Below are 20,668 nucleotides of genomic sequence, written 5' to 3' on the forward strand. Positions count from 1 at the left end.
CATGTTTTCAAATTGAATCACATATTCAGAAATATTAAAATTTAAACCTACCTCTGGCTAGCAACTGAAAACAATATTTTTTTAAAAAAATTAAATAGACGTTATCTACTTTTCAGCAAGGTCACTAAGAATATGGAAAAATTAATTAAAAATTGTACTGTATAAAGAAACCTTAAGTAACTGAAAAAAACTACAGAGCAGAGTTAGTTTAGTCATTTTAATCTGTTAGAAGCGTTACAGCTGTCTAGTATTGATGATCAGTTGCTATCATGTAATAAAGACACATACTTCCTTCTGTAGACACATAATTGCTAACTCTTCAAAAACTTATACATAATTCACATACAGCTCCAAGAAAGTTTCATTTATAATAGTAAACACTGATTTATTAAATAATAAAGTAGAAGCCCATGCTTTTTAGTCAGCATTAAATTTCTCACAGAGAAATCAAGAAAAAAGTCCTATCATAGATAGTTATTAATAGCTGTGAAACCGTCTATCTCCAATTTCATCAAAGCAGTGAAATGGAAGCTGAATGCAAAGCAGGCAACGCCTGTGTTTTGGCCTTTCTTCGAATCAGTGCTTCCTGTCTTTTCTGTTGGATTTCTTCAGGAGAATACTTTCTATTCCTCTCCTCTTTACCTAAAAAGTAAACAAAGCATAGGGATTAATCTTATAACCTGTAAGTTATCCTGAATATGATTTAACTTTTGCTTTTATATTGCACTGGTTTGATCATTAAGTAACACAGAACCATTATACATACAAGCACATGTACACACATAATAAATACAATGTACTAGGTCAAGATGATGCCAAGCCTCTACCCAATATTCACATTCAAGTATGATAAAAAATGATTTTTGAAAACTCAACAAATAATTCATGAGAACAATGACATCTAACCCACGACTATATAAATTTCTTTGACCACCAACTTTTAAATTATATAAACATTGATACAGAGTAAAAACATTATGAATTGAACCGTCTATCAATCCTTCAAATATAGCTGAGAATGATGAGTCATATTTGCAATGCCAACACTCTGGAGATGAAAGGAAATCCAGTGAACACTGCCTACAGTATGTACTGCAAGATCATTTTCTGCTACCTAAGACAGTCTTGGAGAAAAAGGGGAAGGGAAGGCAAGGAAAAGGAAGGAGACTCCAAAGACCTATGAAGGAAAGCTGGATACTAAGTTACTTTTTTCCTTAAAAGAGTGACAAAGTTTACATTTACTCTACCAGAAAAAGATTTGAGTGACAGAATGAAACTTCTCATGTCCAATTGTGTGGGAGGCAAGGAGGTCGATGTGCTCACTGATAAGCACTCGGAGAACCAGGAATGTTAAACACCCAGTTTCTTCAAAGAAAGGGATGTGCAACTTATCAGCCCAGAAAGCTAAGATATGACATGGAAATATCCTGGAGTTTTGTGCGCTGTTTGACTTGAGACCACACTGAATACTCCCCCAGACTCTTAGCACGAGATTGTCAATCTACAGAATACATCTTTATGGAAAGTGTCATATGTAATCTCTATATAAAACCCATATGTATTGACGATGTCGCACTTTACAAAGAGTTTCTTCGTAGTCACAACTTAACCATTACTTTGCACATGGGACTGAGATAATTATTGCAAAGACCCCTAAAACACAAGCTATTTATAATTGTTTAAAATATTATTTTCATTGGAGAATGTATCAGAAAACTGAAAAGTCTCTGTGTGTGTATGTAAGTTAAAGCTTCAGATTAGAAATTACTCTCATTGAAATGACATGTAATATCTAAGATTATAACCCTAATATACATTTATGTAAATTTACTGATTAAACCCTAACTTTTTAGCTGAATCTGTATTATATTAGTGGAGAAATATTTAGGTAGTGAAATCAGAACCATTTTACACAAATTTCTCTTGCTCATGAAAGGAGACTCAAAATATATCTACTTTCTATTGGAAAGGACAAAGTATTTTTATTTCAAACCAATTATTACATTTACAAAAAAAGTGTAACTGGCCACTGGAATTAAAAGTATATGCAGTAGGGCTTTAATCCCTACTGGGTGGTGCACACTTTAATCCCAGCACTCGGGAGGTAGAGGCAGGCAGGTCTCTGTGAGTTCAAAGCCAGCCTGGTTTACAAGAGCTAGTTTCAGGACAGGCTTCACAGCTATAGAGAAACACTTCTAAAAAAACCAAATAACTAACTAACTAACTAAATAAATAAATAAAGCATATGCAATAGATTCATTTTAGAAACTTCACTGAACTAGTTACATTTACTTTAATATTTACAACTGTAATACATTGACAACAATTTTTAACATTTCAAGGCACGTTGGGCTGTAACATGGAAAAATACTCATTGTACCAAAATTTTCTACCTTTTTGGAAGAAATCTGGTGATAGCTGTCAAATTTCACAACATTCTCTTACATCGTATTTTTAGGAATTAATATATACAAGTACACAAAGTTCAAAAGTTTATATAGAATTCCTACTGTACTGTTTGTAATTGTAAAAAACCTAAGCTTTCATCAATAAAACAAATCTTACCCAATGTGAACAACCATATAACTTAACATACAGCACATAGGCACTAAAGAACTAAAGGAAACCTACAGGTACTAAAAGAAATGACAGTTATAATTTATTAAGGAAGTGCAAAAATCAAGCATGTGTTATCCAGTTCTGTCTATTTAAATAAAACAATAAATACAGAAACACATCTTTTTATATGCTTAAAAAAAATGATTCAAGACAAAAAGCATAAAGACTTAAAGACAAAGCTGAAGAATAATTTCTAAGAAAGTGTATTCCAAGAGTAATTTTAAAAAACGATTGCGACATGTAATACTTCAGAGAAATAGTTAGACTAAACTAGACAGCTAGGGCTGTTTCACAGAGAAACCCTGTCTTTAAAAACAAACAAACAAACAAAACAAAAGAACAATAACAACAAAAAGAGACCAAACCAAAGCACTTGTAGTCTAAGAGAGGGAAAAGACTGAAGGCATTAAAAGTAGAGCAGTGGTTGTGCACCTTTAATCCCAGGACATGAGGCAGAGGCAGGTGGATCTCTGGGAGTTCGAGGCCAGCCTGGACTACAGAGTGAGTTCCAGGACAGGTTCCAAAGTTACAAAGAAACCCATTTTGAAAAACAAACAAATAAATAAAAATCCCAAAAACAAACAAAAAAAAAAGAAAAAAAGAAACTCATAAAAGATCCCAAATCTATGGAAGTAAATACTGAACGCTGGGAGAAGTACAGGTCACATCTAATGAAAAACCTACCAGAACAGCAGACCTCTCAGAAAAAAACCTAAAATCAGGAGATAGCATGTCTGATGTATTTCACATAAAAATTACGTACCAACCAAGATTACTATGAATACATATATGCATATACAACAAAGTTATCCTTTGAAGCAGAAGGAGAAACAAAAATCTTCAATGACTGAAATAAACAGTACCAATTGATGACCACTAAGTCATCACTGAAGATGACAAAGTAGTGGTTCTCAACCTTCCTAATGCAGCAACCAATTTATTGGGCCAAAATTATTCGCCATCTCAGAGCCTGTACCTCGAGGCCTATAAGAGAGAAAAAAAGCCTGGCTCAAGTTTGAGTGAGGAAGAGACAGCAAAAACTAGGTAGACGCCCCTTCGGCCAGAGGGAGGGTTTGGCTGCCTCTCATTGGCTGGAGGTACCCCATATCACAAGATGTCACTTAATATATATAAGCTGACATTCACAGTAATAAACTGAGTTCCTGCTTTGAGTTGACTCCCTATCATGTCTGACTGTTAGGCATTGTAGGGCTGCAGAATGGACGGATAGCACACTCACCTTTCTCTGGGGGAATGAGGAAGCTTAGGAAGCCTAGCAACTGGCACCAGAATGTGGGGCACTGGTCCCACTCCCAAGTGGTCTTCAAGGTGAGTGGGACCCCACGAGGGGTAATGAAACTTCACACAATAATGATCCAGCGCTTAAGGCGTTGAGATATAAGCTTCTTTCCCAAGGCCTGGGATTGTCAGACCACAATGTGATCCAGGCATGGGAGGATATAATTACCATGGCCCCCTGGGTACCCACCAGGAATCTTTTCTCGTGGGACACATGGAACCAGATGGGGACTCTGGCCATAGAAAGGGCAAAACACTTTGCTATATCCCCATCATTGGAGTTCTATCCAACTACTATGGCCCTTAAGGCATGTTTTCACAGTTGCTCTGCCTCCTTTAACAGGCGGGTAAGAAAAAGGTCAGAGACCAGGAGAGTTTTAAAGAATCTGAAAATAACTGGCTAGGAGGGTGAGGGAGAAAGAAAGAGCGAGAGATCCCAGGCCAGAGCGCTGAGAGGCCTGTGGTCCAGCCAGAGCCGCCCCCCAGCTGCACCATGCTTTGTGCTGCATGTCCTTTGCCGCACCCTGGGGCGTGGGGCTGGGCAGGCCTGCAGCTGCCCACTGGGCTTAGGCAGGGAGCAGGGAGGCAGCGGGGACCCATGGCATGCCACCATGGATGACAAGGCATTCACCCAAGGAGCTGGGCCAGTGGGTAGAGCAGCTGAATGAGTGTAAGCAGGTGAAGGAGAACCAAGTGTGGATCGCTCTTAGAAGGTAGAAAAAAACCCATATATAGTCAACATCTCAGAGGACACCAAAATCTCCCTGGCCTCATTTATTTACCAAGGGAATGCTGCTGGAGATGCTGCAGCTTCAGGGACCTATCTCAAGGAGGTCTCAACTCTGACCATACAATGATACTCAAATGCATGACTTAACTCATGTCAACTGGAGAGGACTCAAATACCTATACCCACAGAGCCCCGCAACAGAATTAAAGAGAATTGTTCATACATGTAACACTTGCCAACAGTTTCTCCACATCTCCCCTCCCCTTTACAAGGGCTGGGGGTAAACCCAAGAGGGTTAGGACCTAATATCATCTGGCAAACAGATGTAACACATTACCCTCTGTTTGGCAAACTAAAATATGTTTGTGACCATAGACATGTACTCTAAGGGATGCTGGGCTACCACCCACTGGGGAAAAGGCAATTCAAGCCAAAAGCCATTTCTTATAATGTTTTGCTATGGTGGGACTACCACAACAGGTCAAGACTGACAACGGACCCTGTTTTATAAGTAAAACATTAAATGAATTCTTCCAGAGATGGAATATATCCATACCACCAGGATCCCATACACCTTTCATGGTCAAGCGATTGTTGAAAGACATCACCAATATCTTGAAGAGGTCCTTATAAAATAGAAAGGGGGAGAAGTCTCCCCCCATCTACAATTGTAAAAGGTGTTATTAACCATCAATATTTTTAAATTCTCAAAAATCAGATGAACAAAATGGATTCCAGAAACATTGGGGATCCCTACCAAGGAGGCCCTGCCTAAAGGTTAGGTGGAAGGATCCTCCCACTAACCAGCAGAGGGGCCCAGATCCCTTGTTAACACAAGGCCTTGGATTTGGATGTGTTTTCCCAAAGGGGAAAACGCCTATATGGCTACCCCTCACCTCAGGACACTGGGGAAGACCAAGGTGACCAATAAAGAACCAATAAAGAAAGAGAGAGATTATGGTGAACAACCCTTAAATTCAAACATGAGAAAAGAAAAATAACCACTGCCCAAGAAAAGAGTAACCCTTTAGGATAGTGTTTCCTGTTTATCTATTTCATATGGCCCTCCCGGTGGTAGTCATGTTAACTCTTCTCACAGAAATTGAGGTCCAGGCCCCCAAAAGGTGACGTCGATCCTGCGGAGCGCTGGCACTGGAAGGATCCTAAACCAGACTTCTCAGATGACAACACTCTGGACATGGTAGCCTGACCTCATGTTTGACCTCTGCGGTTTGGCACGTGGGAGCTGGGATATGAGAGACCGGGATTCCGGGGATGGAAAGAAGACTTGAACACCGAGGCTCTCACGGGTGCACCCTACCCCAGACATTCTACCCTGGGTGTTCTCATGTCCTTAGGAGACATATCCTCCCCTGCAGAGATCCTTTTATGTATGCCCAGGGAGCAACCAGACTGCTTCTACTATTGCTATTAGAAACTGTGTGAGTGTGTGTGTGTGTGTGTGTTGGGGGGGGGCTATTGTTCTTCCTGGAGATGTGAGCAGACTGGCTGGACATAATTAGAAAAGACAGAGACTGCATTACGTTATTTAGAAAAGTTTTTGGATTCCTTAGGAAGGGTAACCTTACAAAATAGGAGAAGCCTGGACTTGCCGTTTATAGAACAGTGAAGAACTTGCAGTGCACTTGGGAAAGAATGTTGTTTCTATACAGACCATTCTGGGATAGTTACAAGAACCCTAGATGAGTTAAGAAAAGATAATAATTCACTTAAGTCAAGAACTCCCATGAGACCTGGTTTAATTGGTCCCCACGGCTTACCACACTTGTCTCTTCCCTAATTGGGCCAATGGCTATTTGTTTACTGATCTGTATTTTTGGCCCATGAGTCTTCCAAAGGCTGAAACAAGGATCTCAAAAACAGATACAACAGGTACATGGCCCTTCGAGTACATTATGATAGACTCAATACATCTCACCCCACAGATGAACTCTCAATTTGAGGATGTCCAGGCCGAAACTCCAGATAGGGTGGTCCTGACCTGTACTCTCTCCCTGGTGGGCAATTCTGGCTTGGTAACCGGGGTAGAGGGTGGGATCTAAAACAAAAGGGGGAGATGTTGGGCCAAAATTATCTCAGGGCCTGTACCTCAAGGCCTCTAGGACAGAAAAAAGCCTAGACTTCGAGGCATGTAAGGACAGAGAAAAGCCTGGCTCGAGTTTGAGTGAGGATGAGACAGCAAAAACTAGACAGACGCCCCTACAGCTAGAGGGAGGGTTTGGCTGCTTCTCACTGGCTGGAGGTACTCACAGTAATAAACTGAGTTCCTGCTTTGATTAAACTCCCTATCACATCTGACTGTCCTGTATTGGTGAAGATACTGAACGGGTGTCCTGTTGAATGAACTGATAGCATTCAACTTTCCCTGGGGAATAAGGAGGCTAGCACTAATTAACAGTTTCTCATATTGTGGTAACCCAGACAATAACATTATATTCATTGCTACTTCATAACTATAATTTTACTACTGTAGTGAACTATAATGTAAAAATGTGTTTCCCAATGCTTTTAGGCGATCCCTATAAAAAGGCCTTTCTACCCACAAAGGAGCTGCAATCCACAGGTTGAGAACTACTGTACTAAAGGAATACTATGCACAGATGAAGAAAGATTAACAAGTACAAGAGCTATAGAAGTAATAAATTTTAGCTGGGCGGCGGTGACGCATGCCTTTAATCCCAGTACTCGGAGGCAGAGGCAGGTGGATCTCTGTGAGTTAAAGGCCAGCGTGGTCTCCAAGAGCTAGTTCCAGGACTGGCTCCAAAGCTACAGAGAAACCCTGTCTTGAAAAACAAAAACCAAACAAACAAAAGATGTAATACATTTTAGAAATAACAAATTTTAATGGACGAGACAATAAAGAAACTGGTTTTAGGAAGAAATCAAGCAGTTGTAAGCAGGTAAACCAGAAAATCTTTCAAGATGAAGAAGGAAATCATTCCATATTGTGAACAACCACACTAAATGTAAACAATCGTGATTCTCCAGTTAAAGATTATTGAATAGAATCTAAGTATTTGCTGGATCTCAGGAGGTGATAAACAGAGAATGAAATTACAAAAACAAAATGAATCTGAAAGCCCAGACCACAAAGCCAGGTTTCAAGCCAAACTGAAAGGGTATAAAGCAATTCACTGAGTTTTAAAGGAAGCAATCCATCAGAAAATATGACGAAGGGTGGGTGTGATAGTAATCCCAACACTCAAGAAGACTAAAATCAAAGCACTGAAATTCTCATGTCTGTCTGAGGCTACAAAGTGACAGCAGCCCAAACCACAGAAAATCCTATCTCAAAATCCAAATTAAAACAAACAAAACAAACAAGAAAAACTTGGCCACCATACAGATGGTTTGGTGGGTAAAAAGGTTACACTTCATGACCTTATTGTAAAACAAGACCCACTCGGTAAATAGAGATCTGAGAAGGTGATTGCAACCAAGACTGAGGGCCCTGAGTTTGGCAGAAAAGAGAACTGACTTCCAGAAGGTGTCCCATTGACCTCCATACTTGTGCTGTGGCTTTTGTGCACCCATCTTACCTTTGTTAACAAGGTAAGCCATCCTAAGAAATGTGAGGATTGAGAGATCTAATCACAAGGAAGAATTTTAGTACCATAATATTCCATTTTTGTCAATAGACAGATCATTCAAGCAGAAAAACAAGTAATACAACAACTCTCTAAGTTAACTATTCCACAAATCAAATGGATTTAAAGGATAAATACTGAATATTCAATTCAACCACTGCAGAAATTCTTCTAGCAAACCATTAAACTTTCTCGAAACACATGTTATGTCCTTAAGTCTTAATACATACATACACAGACACAGACACACACACACACATATGAGGGGGAGAAAATAATTTCTTCTGTTATCAGATCCATTGGAGGGTGAAAAGTGTGTCAGGAACTTAGAAATTTCTAGACTCGAGTAAAAATGAAAACACAACTTACTAGAAATTCTGAAAACAGCTAGGTCACCGCTAAGAGAGAATTTTATAGCTAGGAGTTGCCTATATGTAAAAACACCAGAGATCTTAAGTAATTCAAGTTCACTCTACAATGCCAGTATTAACTTTGATATCAAAACGGGATAAGGATGTAACAATACATTTCCTTGGAGAACATAGCAAAATTCACTTAATAAAATACTTGCAAATCAAATTCAGTAACTTATTAATAGGATCGTGATCAATCTGATTTCATTCTGAGGATTAGACATGATTCAGCCTACACAAATCAACAAACATAAAAATAAAATGAAGGATAAAAATCACATGATCATCTCAACAGATGTGGGGAAAGTTTTAGACAAAACTGCTTACTACTTCATGATAGCAAGCAACAAAGAAAAATGAAATAAAGGGTGACTATTTGGGATGAGAAGGAAGCCAGTAGGAAAAAGAGTAATTAGAGGTAGCAACTACAATAAAGTTATGCTATTACAAGTATGAAAATGTCATAATCAAACATCACTTTATATGATATAAGCTGACGAAAAAAGTTTCATGACATATACCAAACTGTGCTTTTCTCAGATAAAATTACTCCAAATTATTATACAGTATTCTATTTCTGATATTTTAGCATGTGAGACTGGTTAAGGGTTTTTTAGATTATAGTTTTAGATTTTATTTGAAATGAGTCATTCACTGAAGGTTGCTTTATACACATAAATGTTTTATATGGGTTAAAAAGCCTAGTTTGCTTTTTGAAGAACAAAATATGAAGGGGACATAGAGGACACTGTAAGGTGGTAGCAATATTGTAAGGTGGACAGTGAAGATACAATTACTGAGGTATGATTAAGGGAATTTATGAAGAAATAAGAACAATCAGAAAAAAAGATCAACTGTAATGATTTTTAAAAGGTTGCATCAAGTATCATTAATTTTGTCACAAGTGTTACGAATTTGGTATCAGATACTAATTATACCTGGTTAGGCAAAACAAGTAAACAGCATCGATAATTTTCAAGATAATACTTTTCAAAGAAAACTATTTTATACATACCTTTAGAACACGGTGTCAAAGATTCAGAATAATTTATTGAAGATGGGTGTTGATTAGCCTCAAGCAGTGAACTGACAGTTTCTTTTTTTCCTAAATCCTGCAAGATTTTGCTAACAGGTATACTTCCTGCTATACAATTTTGGTTTAATGGAGAAAGAAACTGAGGATTTTTTGTCTTAAATGTAAATTTTGAAACCTTCAATAACTTGTCATTCTGAGCTTGAGTTGCTGAGGTGATGTGGGATAGCTGATGAGTACTCAACTTCATATTGGTAATTTCTGTGCTCACAGGACCCAAATTAACATTCAAACTTGAACTTCCTGCAAGCATAAATTTTGAGCTATTCACCTGGACTGGTACATGTTGATTATCCCTTGAATTCTTAAAGCACACAGACATATTTGTTGTAGCATCCAAAATACTGGGATAAGCTCCACACGTGTCTCTTTTCTTTACCTCCAACGATTTATGTATCTCTGAGTTAGTTGTTAGGGACGGTGGTACCGAGGAACTGGTAAGATTCCAATGTTGTTTAGATGCAGTAGAAATATTTCTGGGTCCCTGTTTGGAAGTGTTATTTATACTTTCTGACTGCTTGCTGCCCTTATTTTCTTGTTGAGTTAGTCTTTCAATGTCATCACATGCCTGATATAACAAATCATCATCTACATCATCCGCTTCCCAGGTAGTCTCGAACTCATGGCATGCTTCAATTATTTCACTGGCCACCAAAGGATCATTCCAGTCATCGAGGGAAGAACTGAACTTTGATCCATTAGTCTGGTTTGAGTTTTGATCCATTAGTCTGTTTTCTTTGCCCAAGAATACAGAACCAAGGGGAGCAGTATCGATAGGTGCTTTCAAAGGCAGGTTAACACTAAGCCCATTGTTTCTTTCATTAAGATATTTTGAGTATGAACCAGAACTATCAGAAGCACACTTAACTGTACACTTACTGCGACTATCTTCTTTTACTTTTGCAATATTTGAGACATCAACACAACCGTCATCTTTAATGTTACCCAAACATTTCTCAAACCTCATTTTATTTCCAGTTAATGGTAACTTGCTTGATTCATCACTTGGATGTGATAAAAATCTATATCCTCCAGAATTTCCTAGTTCTCTGTTACATGGCTTTGAAGGAAGGTCCAGGGTTACTTTCGAATCTCCTGACTTTCGACCTAGATTCATATTTGCTCTTGATGTGATTGTATCATTTTTAGCAGTGATGGTACACGCTGCATTCTGACTCGTACCTTGGGCAGCTGTTGAAGGAGGGGGTTGAAGCATTTCAGCATTTTCCATGAGGAAAGGTTCATTGCCTAGCAAGCTTTCCCAGTCATCCTCAAAATCATTAGTAGTCAGCCCATCAAGATGTTTAGTAGAAGCTTCTGGCTTCTTAGCACAGGGAGTCACACATGATTTTCGCAGTAAGGCAGTATCTACCTGAGGGGAAGGTGATATTGGAGTTCTGCTTGGCGGGTTTTCAGTGACCAGAGTTTCATTAGTAATAATTTCCTCTTCTATTGAACTGCTTTTCTTCACAAAGGTAGTTTTGCTATTGTTCAGAAAAGAATTCGTCACACCTTGGCTTAGCTGTCCACTACACATCTGAGTGGAACCATCAAAAATAGCATTCAGGGCTGCTTCAACATTTTGGTCAAAGGGTTTCTGACTGCTGTCTTGCTCCTTTGCCACAGATATTCTGGTGTTTCCTTCCATTTGCTTCTTCATTAGAGCACAATCGATTTCCGGAACTGTGTTATCTATTTCCATCTGTACAGAATCTTTACGGTGGTGTACATGTCCTGCTTCTGAAGCTGCCTGGATAAAATCATGATTCTTTCCATCTTGCTCTTGTATCACATCAAGTTGCTCCATATTTTTATCAAACTGCTTAGCCAATTTCATGAGTTCTTTTTCTCGAGTTTTTGTTTTTAACCTATTAAAATATCATTGAAACATTTTAATTAAAAAACTGTCTAAGAATTATTCAATTATCATTTAGTATATTTTGGTGTAACAAAACACTAAATGTTTAAGTCTCAGAAAAACATGTCTTTAACTCTGGAATTTTACATATCGAATCAAAAAAGTTTACTAGTTTGGTTTATTCTAAAACCTATAATGCTAGTAAGTGGTGTGGAACTGTATTCTGTCAATTATGTTTTAAATAAATGCTGATTTGCCAATAGCAAGGCAGGAAGTATAGGCAGGACAACCAGACAGGAAATAGAGGTAGACCAGGAAGCTCATTCTCCTCCACAGTCCTGTCCCAACCAGAGAAGAAGGAAGAGGTGATTAATCCACTGAAAAAGGTACTGAGCCATGTGGCTAACATAGATAAGAATAATGGGCTAATATAAGTTATAAGAGTTAATAAGAAGCCTGGCAGTGGTGGCGCACGCCTTTAATCCCAGCACTCGGGGGGGCAGAGGCAGGCTGATCTCTGTGAGTTGGAGACCAGTCTGGTCTACAAGAGCTAGTTCCAGGACAGGCTCCAAAGCCACAGAGAAACCCGTTCTCAGGGGGAAGGGGGGAAGAGTCAATAAGAAGCCTGAGCTTATGGGCCAATCAGTTTATAACTAATGTAGACTTCTGTGTGATTTTCTTTGGGACTTATAAATGCGGGAACCAGGGAGGACAAAAACCTCAGTCAGCAAGTAAGAACATCTGCCTCATTGAATTATAAGAAGGTGAAATCTGAACTCACTTTGTGCAGCGGATTTTCACTCTTGACTTTTCTTTTGCTATGCTAGGAGTACAAGGAATAGCAGTGTCACCAATCCACACACCCAGCATGGAGTTTGTCACTGGTTTTTCGTCCTTTGAAAGAGGGAAGAAAAAGAACATAAGAGCACCACAAAGTAAGAGACTAACCCTTCTCCCCAAGAAGAAGGAAGGAGAGTGGAGACTGGAGGGGCAAGAGAAGAGTGTGATACCGGTCACTTAACAAACTCAAACAACGAGAAACTGGAGAAAGGCCGGAAACATGATCCATGTATGCTTCCACGAGTAAAAAAAGAAATATTCAAATTTTTATAAACATTCAAACCATATTTATAAAAACTAAGGTTTGATATACATTACCTATCAAAAGCATTTTGATGTCATATACATATAAAGGAACATTTTATAAAAGGGAATAACATTTCAGTTGTTGTAAGAAACTCATAAAATCAGAACAAACTATGTACAACTATCAGAAATGAAAATAAGAATAAATCCAGAATTCCTTCTGTAGCAATGATTCTCCAATTTTTGTTTCTTATTCTCGCTAACTCTTTATCTAAGAACCAGAAGTTCCATCTTGACTTTAACTGAGCACAGACAGAGTAATGTCAGGACTAGATATTTTAGAGCAAGGTCAAGGCTAAATCTAAGAATGGGGAGACAGACAACAAAACAAAAACAAAAAATTTAAAGTAAGAAGTGATCTTAGATTAGGATGTTTCTGCTGTATTTTTCTGTTCCTTAATCCCCAAAAAGCTATGGAATGAACATTATATTATAAACTAGCAGTTCTCCATCTGTGGACTATAACGTCTGGCAAACCTCTAGCTCCAAAAGCATTTATCATTTTATGGTTGGAGGTCACCACAACATGAGGAACTGTTTTAAATGATGCAGCATTAAAAAGGTTGAAAGCCACGGTTATACTTGATCTTAAGTAGCACAACGTAAAAAATTATATAAATGATAAAAACAAAGATATCACCTTAAACACCGCTGAAGTTATCACTCCAGAAAATGGAATGACTGTCTAATATGCAAATGTATGTCTTAAAAAATGAAATCTGAAACCATTAGGAGGGAACTAAGTGATTTGAAGATAACTAAGAAAACCTCAAACCTTTGTAATTATGAGGGTCTGACACTTGGAGATGAATTAACTAATCCCAGTGCAGTTTTCCATGACTCCAGTTACCATGGGGCACTGCTGCTATTTGTTCACAACAGCTGCTATTCCCAGCCCATCTCATAAAGCCAACAGGATACTCAACATTACACCACTAGTCAGGCTGGCTGGCCCAAAAGTGTTTTGTTGTGCTTCTTTGATTTAGTTAATGAAGATTTATTGCTGACATACGGAGTAATAATATTATGGCATAAATGTACTTTTAAACGAAGTGTTAGTACAATGAATCATACCAAGATAGTGGAAGACCTGATTTCCTGCAAGCTGTCCTCTGACCTGCACACATGTTGTGGGCATGCATGCACACGCATGTACGTACACCTATGAGAGCACATATGTACACACATAGACACACTTTAGAAAATAGAGAAAGAAAATATTAAAGTAAGGAGAAGAAAAAATAGAAACTCAGAACAGTTGATGTTCTCAGCAATGCTGCTTACTAACGACAGAACTAATACAAGGAATAACAGTTACTGGATTCCTTTGTGTTCCACGATTCACTAAAACTTCTATTTCATTAAAGCATCACAAAAATTAAAGTGAAGGAAAAAAATCTTTGAAGATGGGTTTATTACAATAAATAAACCATAATTTATTTATAGCACTCTATAGTTTATTATAAATTTTATATAACTTAATCCTAGTAATCCACTGAAGACAGCAAATCAGGTAATAATTCTTCGTGGCTGAATGAACTGAGGTTATGAGCATTTCGCTACTCGGAAGAGACTGTATGAGGCCTACACCTAAGCCCAGCGATTGCCCCAGTTTTAAAGCATTTCTTGGTGACTTTATAACTCAGTGGATACAAGTGAGAGCAACTGCAATGAGGAAAATCTGTACTATAGACAGTGGACAAGCACTAACAACCAAAACTCAAATTTACATTGCTTGTTCTATTATACAACTGTTCAAAATACAATGCAGAAAATGCTGCATGGTATTAAATATATTAAAGACAACAAAAGTAAAACGCTAGTCACTAATTACTACTCCAAGAGAATTAAAGCAAAATATCTACTTGCATGTGCAGGTTCTACATCTAACCAATGACAGACGAAAAATAGGGGAGAGATACAGGCATTTTCTTTGATTTCCTTCCCTAACAGTACAGCATGACAATTAACTGTATTACTTAAGGATTAAATAAACTAGAGATGACTTAAAGTTTATGGGGTGGGCTGGAGGCATAGCTCATGGAAGAGCACTTGCCTAGCAGAAGTGAGTCCCTGGGTTTGAGCTCCAGCACTGCAAAAAAAAATAAATTAAATAAATAAATACAGTACATGGGAGGATGTGCGCAGGTTACCACACAAAACCACACCATTATCTGTAATGAACTTCAGAATCTGCAAACTCGGGTATTCAGAATGGTCATGAAACCGTGCCTCATGGACACTAAGGGATGACAATACTATCCACTCTACAATTTGTCTCTTCTTTCAAGACACACACCCAGAAAGAGAAAAGCTAACAGCAACCTCTCTTGCTCTAAATACATTATTTCAAATGGGAAAGAGGACACAAGCAAGCAGCAAACAAATTTGGCTGTTTTATAAACCAAGAAACGGCTGTCTTTACCTGAGGAGCAATGCGGTTGACAATATGTGAAATCTCATCCGTGTATGGAGTGGGAATCTGCTTTTTTCTTCCTTTACCTAAAGAAACAGACATTTCTATAAATCTTAGGCCAAGAATTTTAAAATCTGTTGTTACCTTTTAGAAAACGATTGTAACCAGTGCAACTCACACTACAGTATATATAGTGACTCTGCACTAACATCACCTGCGTATTAGAAAAATCACTCAAGAGTCTCAAGAACACAACAAAAAGTGCACTGTATCAAAGTTTCTGATGTTATCTTACTAAAATGTTACAAATACCAATCCTTCACCAAACACTTAACCACATAACAATCCCCCCCCCTTTTTTTCTTTAGAGACAGCCTTGGCTGTCATGGAACTCGCTCCTGTAGATCAAGCTGACTTCGACCTCACAGAGATCCGCCTGTCTCTGCCTCCCGAGTGCTGGGAGTCAAGGCGAGCACCACCACCACCCAGCTTCCATATAACAATTGCATCAGATTACCTAACTGTTTGGTCATTGGAGAATTCTGATCCCAGAAGATATCGGTCTGTCCATCTGGATCATTAGGAGAACTTAAGGTATAGGATAATAAATCCACTTTCACAACTCTTGTTGGTGTCTCATACTGTTCTGTACAAAATGACAATTGTCCCGTTTTAAGCATTCACAAGAGCAGCACAAATTATTTTTTTTTTTTTTTGGTTTTTTCGAGACAGGGTTTCTCTGTGGCTTTGGAGCCTGTCCTGGAACTAGCTCTGTAGACCAGGCTGGCCTCGAACTCACAGAGATCCGCCTGCCTCTGCCTCCCGAGTGCTGGGATTAAAGGCGTGCGCCACCACCGCCCGGCAGCACAAATTATTTTTATGCCCAATATAAAACGTCTCTTCAAAACAACTATTTTAAACACAATAGAAATGTTTCAGTAAAATTGATACTTCATAAATTTAACATTGTAGTTAGTACTTTTTTTTTAATTCCATAGGCCCAGGAATGATACCACCTGGTCACTGTGTTACTATCTCCATGGCTTTCGTACTTTACGAACCTCCTTGCTGTTAGCAGATACACTGCCAACTATCCAAACAGAAACCCTAGTTAAACTCGTTTAAGCTCCTCCTATCAAGTCTGCCCGAATTTTATACTCTAATTAACAACTCCAAAAAAACATGAGTGATCTGTTCCTAGAGAAGTTCTGTTTAGAATCACTTAAATTTTTACAATTGCATTGTTCTTTCTTGGATTTGTTTTGTCATAGCAGAGGCAAACAAGATAACAGAAGTTTTATTTTAAGAACACACACTAGGAAAGGTTCTTATTAGGTTAGGAATCTTTAAAAAAAAATCTAACTCGAAAAGTTATCAGAAAGGAACGCCCCATTGGTTTGCTATTCTAACCGGATGTTATTCCTAGCAAGTTCCGGAAACAAACGACAGCTTTGAGGTGACCCTTTTTGAAAAGCAAAACAGTGCAAAAAAAAAAAAAAAAAAAAAAAGAAGGGAAAAAAGAAAAGCTTAGCCGCCCAATTCCCCGGGGATAGTTTAAAGCACAGGGTCCGCTCAGAACCAGAGTCAACCCGAAAAGAGACACCGCCGCCCGGATCAGGGGCTCCGCTCTGCAGCCTAAGCCTCCCGCGCACTCCAAACCCCCGGAGCTGCTCTCCCTGCCCTCTCCGCACCCCACCCACACCCCGGGCTCGGCTCCCCGGCCGCCCTCTCCTCACCCCCGGGGCTCCTCCGGTCGTCAGCCGCCGCCTGGACCTGCTCCCGCCGCAAAGGCCGAGCTCCCGCCTTGCAGGAACGGGAGTTGCGGGCCGCCCTGGACCACCGGGACCCCGGCTCCACTGCCGGGCAGCAGTCGTCGGCAGCCGCCCTGCGCGGCGTGCTCCTCCGGCCAGGGCTGTCCGCAAGCCTCCTTCGCCGACTCATTCCGGCGGCACCCTCCTCCTGCCGCGTTCACATTTTGCAACCGAGGAGCTGTGCAACGGCTCGGCACACCGCCTGAGCGCCAAAAGCCACCGCCATCTTTGCAAGTAAGGCGCGCAAAAGACGCTGCCGCTGATTGGCTGCGTCCGACTAGGGCGGGGTTGCTGAGCCTGACGCTGATTGGCTGCGTCCTATGACGGGCGGAGATACGGAGGCTGCCGCAGTGCTAGCCGCAAAGGCAGTTCCAAGTAGAAAGCTTTGCCTAGAGGTCTGTCTTCATCCCTACCCAGCAAAGGAGGAATTGCAGAACTCTCCTCTGGACAAGTGGTTGTGGGGTAGCATGTGGGACAGTAATGCAGTGGCAGATTCTTGTTGAATTTACAACTTGTACTGGCCGCTTTTGGGTGTCAACTTGACACAAGCTAGAGTCATCAGAGGAAGGAGGAGGAAATTTCTCAATGAGATCCAGCTGTAAGGTCTCTTTTAGTGATCAGTGGGAGAGAGCCCATCCCCTGGTGGGTGGTTTTATTCCTGGGCTTTTGATCCTGCGTTCTCTAAGATACGAGTTGAGCAACCTCAGGGGAGCAAATCAGTAAGCGCCTTCAGTCCATGGGCTCTGCATCAGCTCCTGGCCCTGTTTGAGTTCCTGTTCTGATTTCCTTCAGTGATGAACAGCAATGTTGAAGTGTAAGCCAAATAAACCCTTTCTGCTCCAACTTGCTTTTTGGTCATGGTGTTTCATTGCAGCAATAGAAATAAGGCACAACTTAAATTGCATATTTCCAAGGTTCAATTGATAATATGTTATTCAATAATTTGAGAAAACAGGTGATGTGGTTTAGGAGGAATACAAATGACTGTGCATAGATGTGTGACTTGCATAGGAAAATCCAAGACGTGGGAAAAGTTACTAATTTAATTAACAGTTGTTGGAAACTGTACATGCAAAACAAAGCTGTCATCTAAGACTGTGTTTATTTTGAACCAAATAATCATTATGTCCAGGGAGCCTTGATTTAGGTTGCCCTGAAAAAAAAACATATTTCTACATGAAAGCATTTACACAATCTTTAACAGTTCATAGACCAAAACACAAAGGAAACATTTCTCGAACACTTTGCTGGGGACAGCAGGAGATAGGTGGGTTAGAACAAAACAAGGTATTAATTCTTCCAAGGCTTTAGGCAAGGAGAGTTGATAATATCCTCCCCTTTCGGTTGATGGAAGTTAGTGGTCTCCTAATAATGCATTCCAGATGTTTTACCTGATAGTCAACAGGCTGTTCAGCCTGACAGAGAGCTGGACAATTAGTGACTAATTAGGACACTAAAAATAGACATAAAGATTATTTGGTTATATCTGCAGCATTCCAGTTTTTCTCATCACATTAAGATAGTGTAGCCCAGTGCAGGCACCCCTTATATAATGCAGCATGGCCTTGAACTCCTGGTCTTCCTGCCTCATCCTTGCCAACACTAGTATCAACAGGTGCAGGCCCCTAAGAGGTCAGACAGTCAACGTTGTAGACTCGTCAACATAGCTATGGCCTTTTTCTTCCATTCCCACTACAAAGTGAAATTCAACTGCCAGTTGTGTTTTAATAGGTTAGTAATAAAGAAAAGTTTAAGAGAATATGATTTGCAACAAATAGTGAATTTAAAAGGTGCCAGCTCTACAGAGAGAGCTAGAAGACACTTTGAAATAAATTGAAGACCAAAATAAACAAAGGTTATGCTGCATTCGTGGCTGTGGCACTTTAACAGGGTCACTTCTTCCCAGGTTGGTCTATAGTCAGTGTGACTCTCAGAACAGGGTGCATGCATGCGTAACAGGGGGATAACTTTAAGATATGTATGGGAATAAAAAAGGAGTAAAATAACCAAGAAACTCTTGGTCTCCTAAAGAATAGTAAAACTGGATAACACCCAAGTGTCATGACTTAGAGTAGTTAAGCATTAGGATGGTATTCTAGTGGTGAAGGGATGGACAAATAAATCAATGGGGTGGAATAATTAGCATCATGGTATTACCTTAACATCCAGGAGACACTGCTGCAGTCAGTGATAAACCTGTTATGTTAAAGTCTGTTTTGTGAGCTTTTGGAGTCTGGGACTGGAGATGACCCCAAACTCGTTAATGTTTCTTGCCACCTGGGCTTTTGGCAGTCCTTGTACCTCCAGCTCTACGTTTACTGATGGTCCCTGTAATAACAGCTGAGTGGTTAACTGGAGACATTTAAGTATGACATTGGAGCTATAGAGAAGTTGGTAAAGCAGATAGAAGAGGAAGAGGGAGAGTATATGGAGTTTTGGGCACAGGAGAATTGAGTATGGTGATGAGACTTTTATTCTTCTGGAACTGGTGAAAAAGTGGCTGATCTTGGTGTCCTCTGGAACTTAAGGGAGCAGGGTCCTGTTTGAGTTATCATTATACAAGGGGGTATCTTGAGCTGGAAGAGTAAAAAGTTTAAGGTGAGACAGATGGATCCAATAAGGGAGTACCTCAAGCTTGACAGCTTATGGGAGTTACAAGAATTACTTTAAAGAGCCCTTGCCATTTAGGGGAAAGTATTGAGAGGCATTGGTCTAGGAGGAGAATAGTACCTGGTCTCCTATTTTAATTGGCAGTGGGCATAGATTGGCACATGGTTGAGGTAATGAGTAGTCGGTAAAATCCCATAATAGGGAATGAAGACAGGCTAACAGTGGAGTAGGCAGATGATAAGGAAGAGGAGAGGTTTTAGGTGAGAGGCAGGAGGTTAAAACTGGCCACCCATACATGAGTTCAAAGGGTGAGATAGAAAGAGGGCTGTTGGGGAGAGCCCTACTCCTAAGAAGGACCAGAGGCAAGAGTTTTACCCAGTCAAGGTGAAGCACCTGTGACATTTTAACAAGAACATCTTTTAAGGAATGGTTAGTTTGTTCTACCTTCCCTGAAGACTAAAAATGGTATGGGATATGAAAATGCCAGGGAATGTTAAGAGCCTTAAGTAAAGTTTGAGAGATCTGGGAGGTAAACTCTGGGCCATTATCCGATGAAGAGAGGTTGGGATTCCAAACCATGGGATGATTTCTCACAGAAGACCATCAGAAACTGTCTGGGCCCTCTTGTTAGTGGTGGGGAATGCTTCAATATATCCAGACATGGTGTCCACCAAAACCAGGAGGTATTTAACTAGTCTACCTGTGGGCATATGAGTAAAATCAAGCTACCAGTCAGTTTCTGGAAGGGAACCCCTGGCCTGATGGGTGGGAAAGGGGAAGCTACAATATTTGATCTTGGGATGTGACTTTTGACAGATTTTACAAGAGGCAGTGATAACTTCTAAGAACTCTAAGTCCTCAGGGGTGGGTTGGAGGTGAGCCTTGATAAAACAAAACAGAGATTTGCTATTAAGATGAAAGAGCTGATGTAGGTAGGACAGAATGTCCTGGGTGTCAGTGGATGTCTACAAGGATATGGGCTGTACTATCTGGACCTCCTGAGGTGACTGAGATCTGGAATGCTGCTGTTCTAGCTGCTTGGTCAGCCCAGTTATTTCCCTTGGA

The 20,668-nt window shown here is 39.9% G+C and overlaps 1 protein-coding gene across 1 annotated transcript; it reads right to left on the bottom strand.

The window, feature by feature from the left end:
* Nucleotides 1–203: 203 nt before the first annotated feature.
* Nucleotides 204–17,243, bottom strand: Etaa1 (ETAA1 activator of ATR kinase). Its single transcript, XM_075944404.1, has 6 exons — nt 16,919–17,243; nt 15,700–15,828; nt 15,192–15,268; nt 12,402–12,514; nt 9,685–11,630; nt 204–642 (listed from the first exon to the last, which is right to left on the bottom strand). The coding sequence occupies exons 1-6, from the start codon at nt 17,121–17,123 to the stop codon at nt 512–514; spliced, it is 2,601 nt and encodes an 866-aa protein (XP_075800519.1). The 5' UTR covers nt 17,124–17,243; the 3' UTR covers nt 204–511.
* Nucleotides 17,244–20,668: the final 3,425 nt, after the last annotated feature.

This window comes from Microtus pennsylvanicus, chromosome 12 (genome assembly GCF_037038515.1).
Source record: "Microtus pennsylvanicus isolate mMicPen1 chromosome 12, mMicPen1.hap1, whole genome shotgun sequence".
NCBI classification, from domain to species: domain Eukaryota; kingdom Metazoa; phylum Chordata; class Mammalia; order Rodentia; family Cricetidae; genus Microtus; species Microtus pennsylvanicus.

Coding starts and splice junctions, on each gene's coding strand:
- Etaa1 (XM_075944404.1), bottom strand. CDS start 17,123: ATGAGTCGGCGAAGGAGGCTTGCGGACAGCCCTGGCCGGAGGAGCACG. Junction 12,515..15,191: donor TCAACCGCATTGCTCCTCAG/GTAAAGACAGCC, acceptor CCTCTTTCAAAG/GACGAAAAACCAGTGACAAA. Junction 11,631..12,401: donor GTGAAAATCCGCTGCACAAA/GTGAGTTCAGAT, acceptor ATATTTTAATAG/GTTAAAAACAAAAACTCGAG.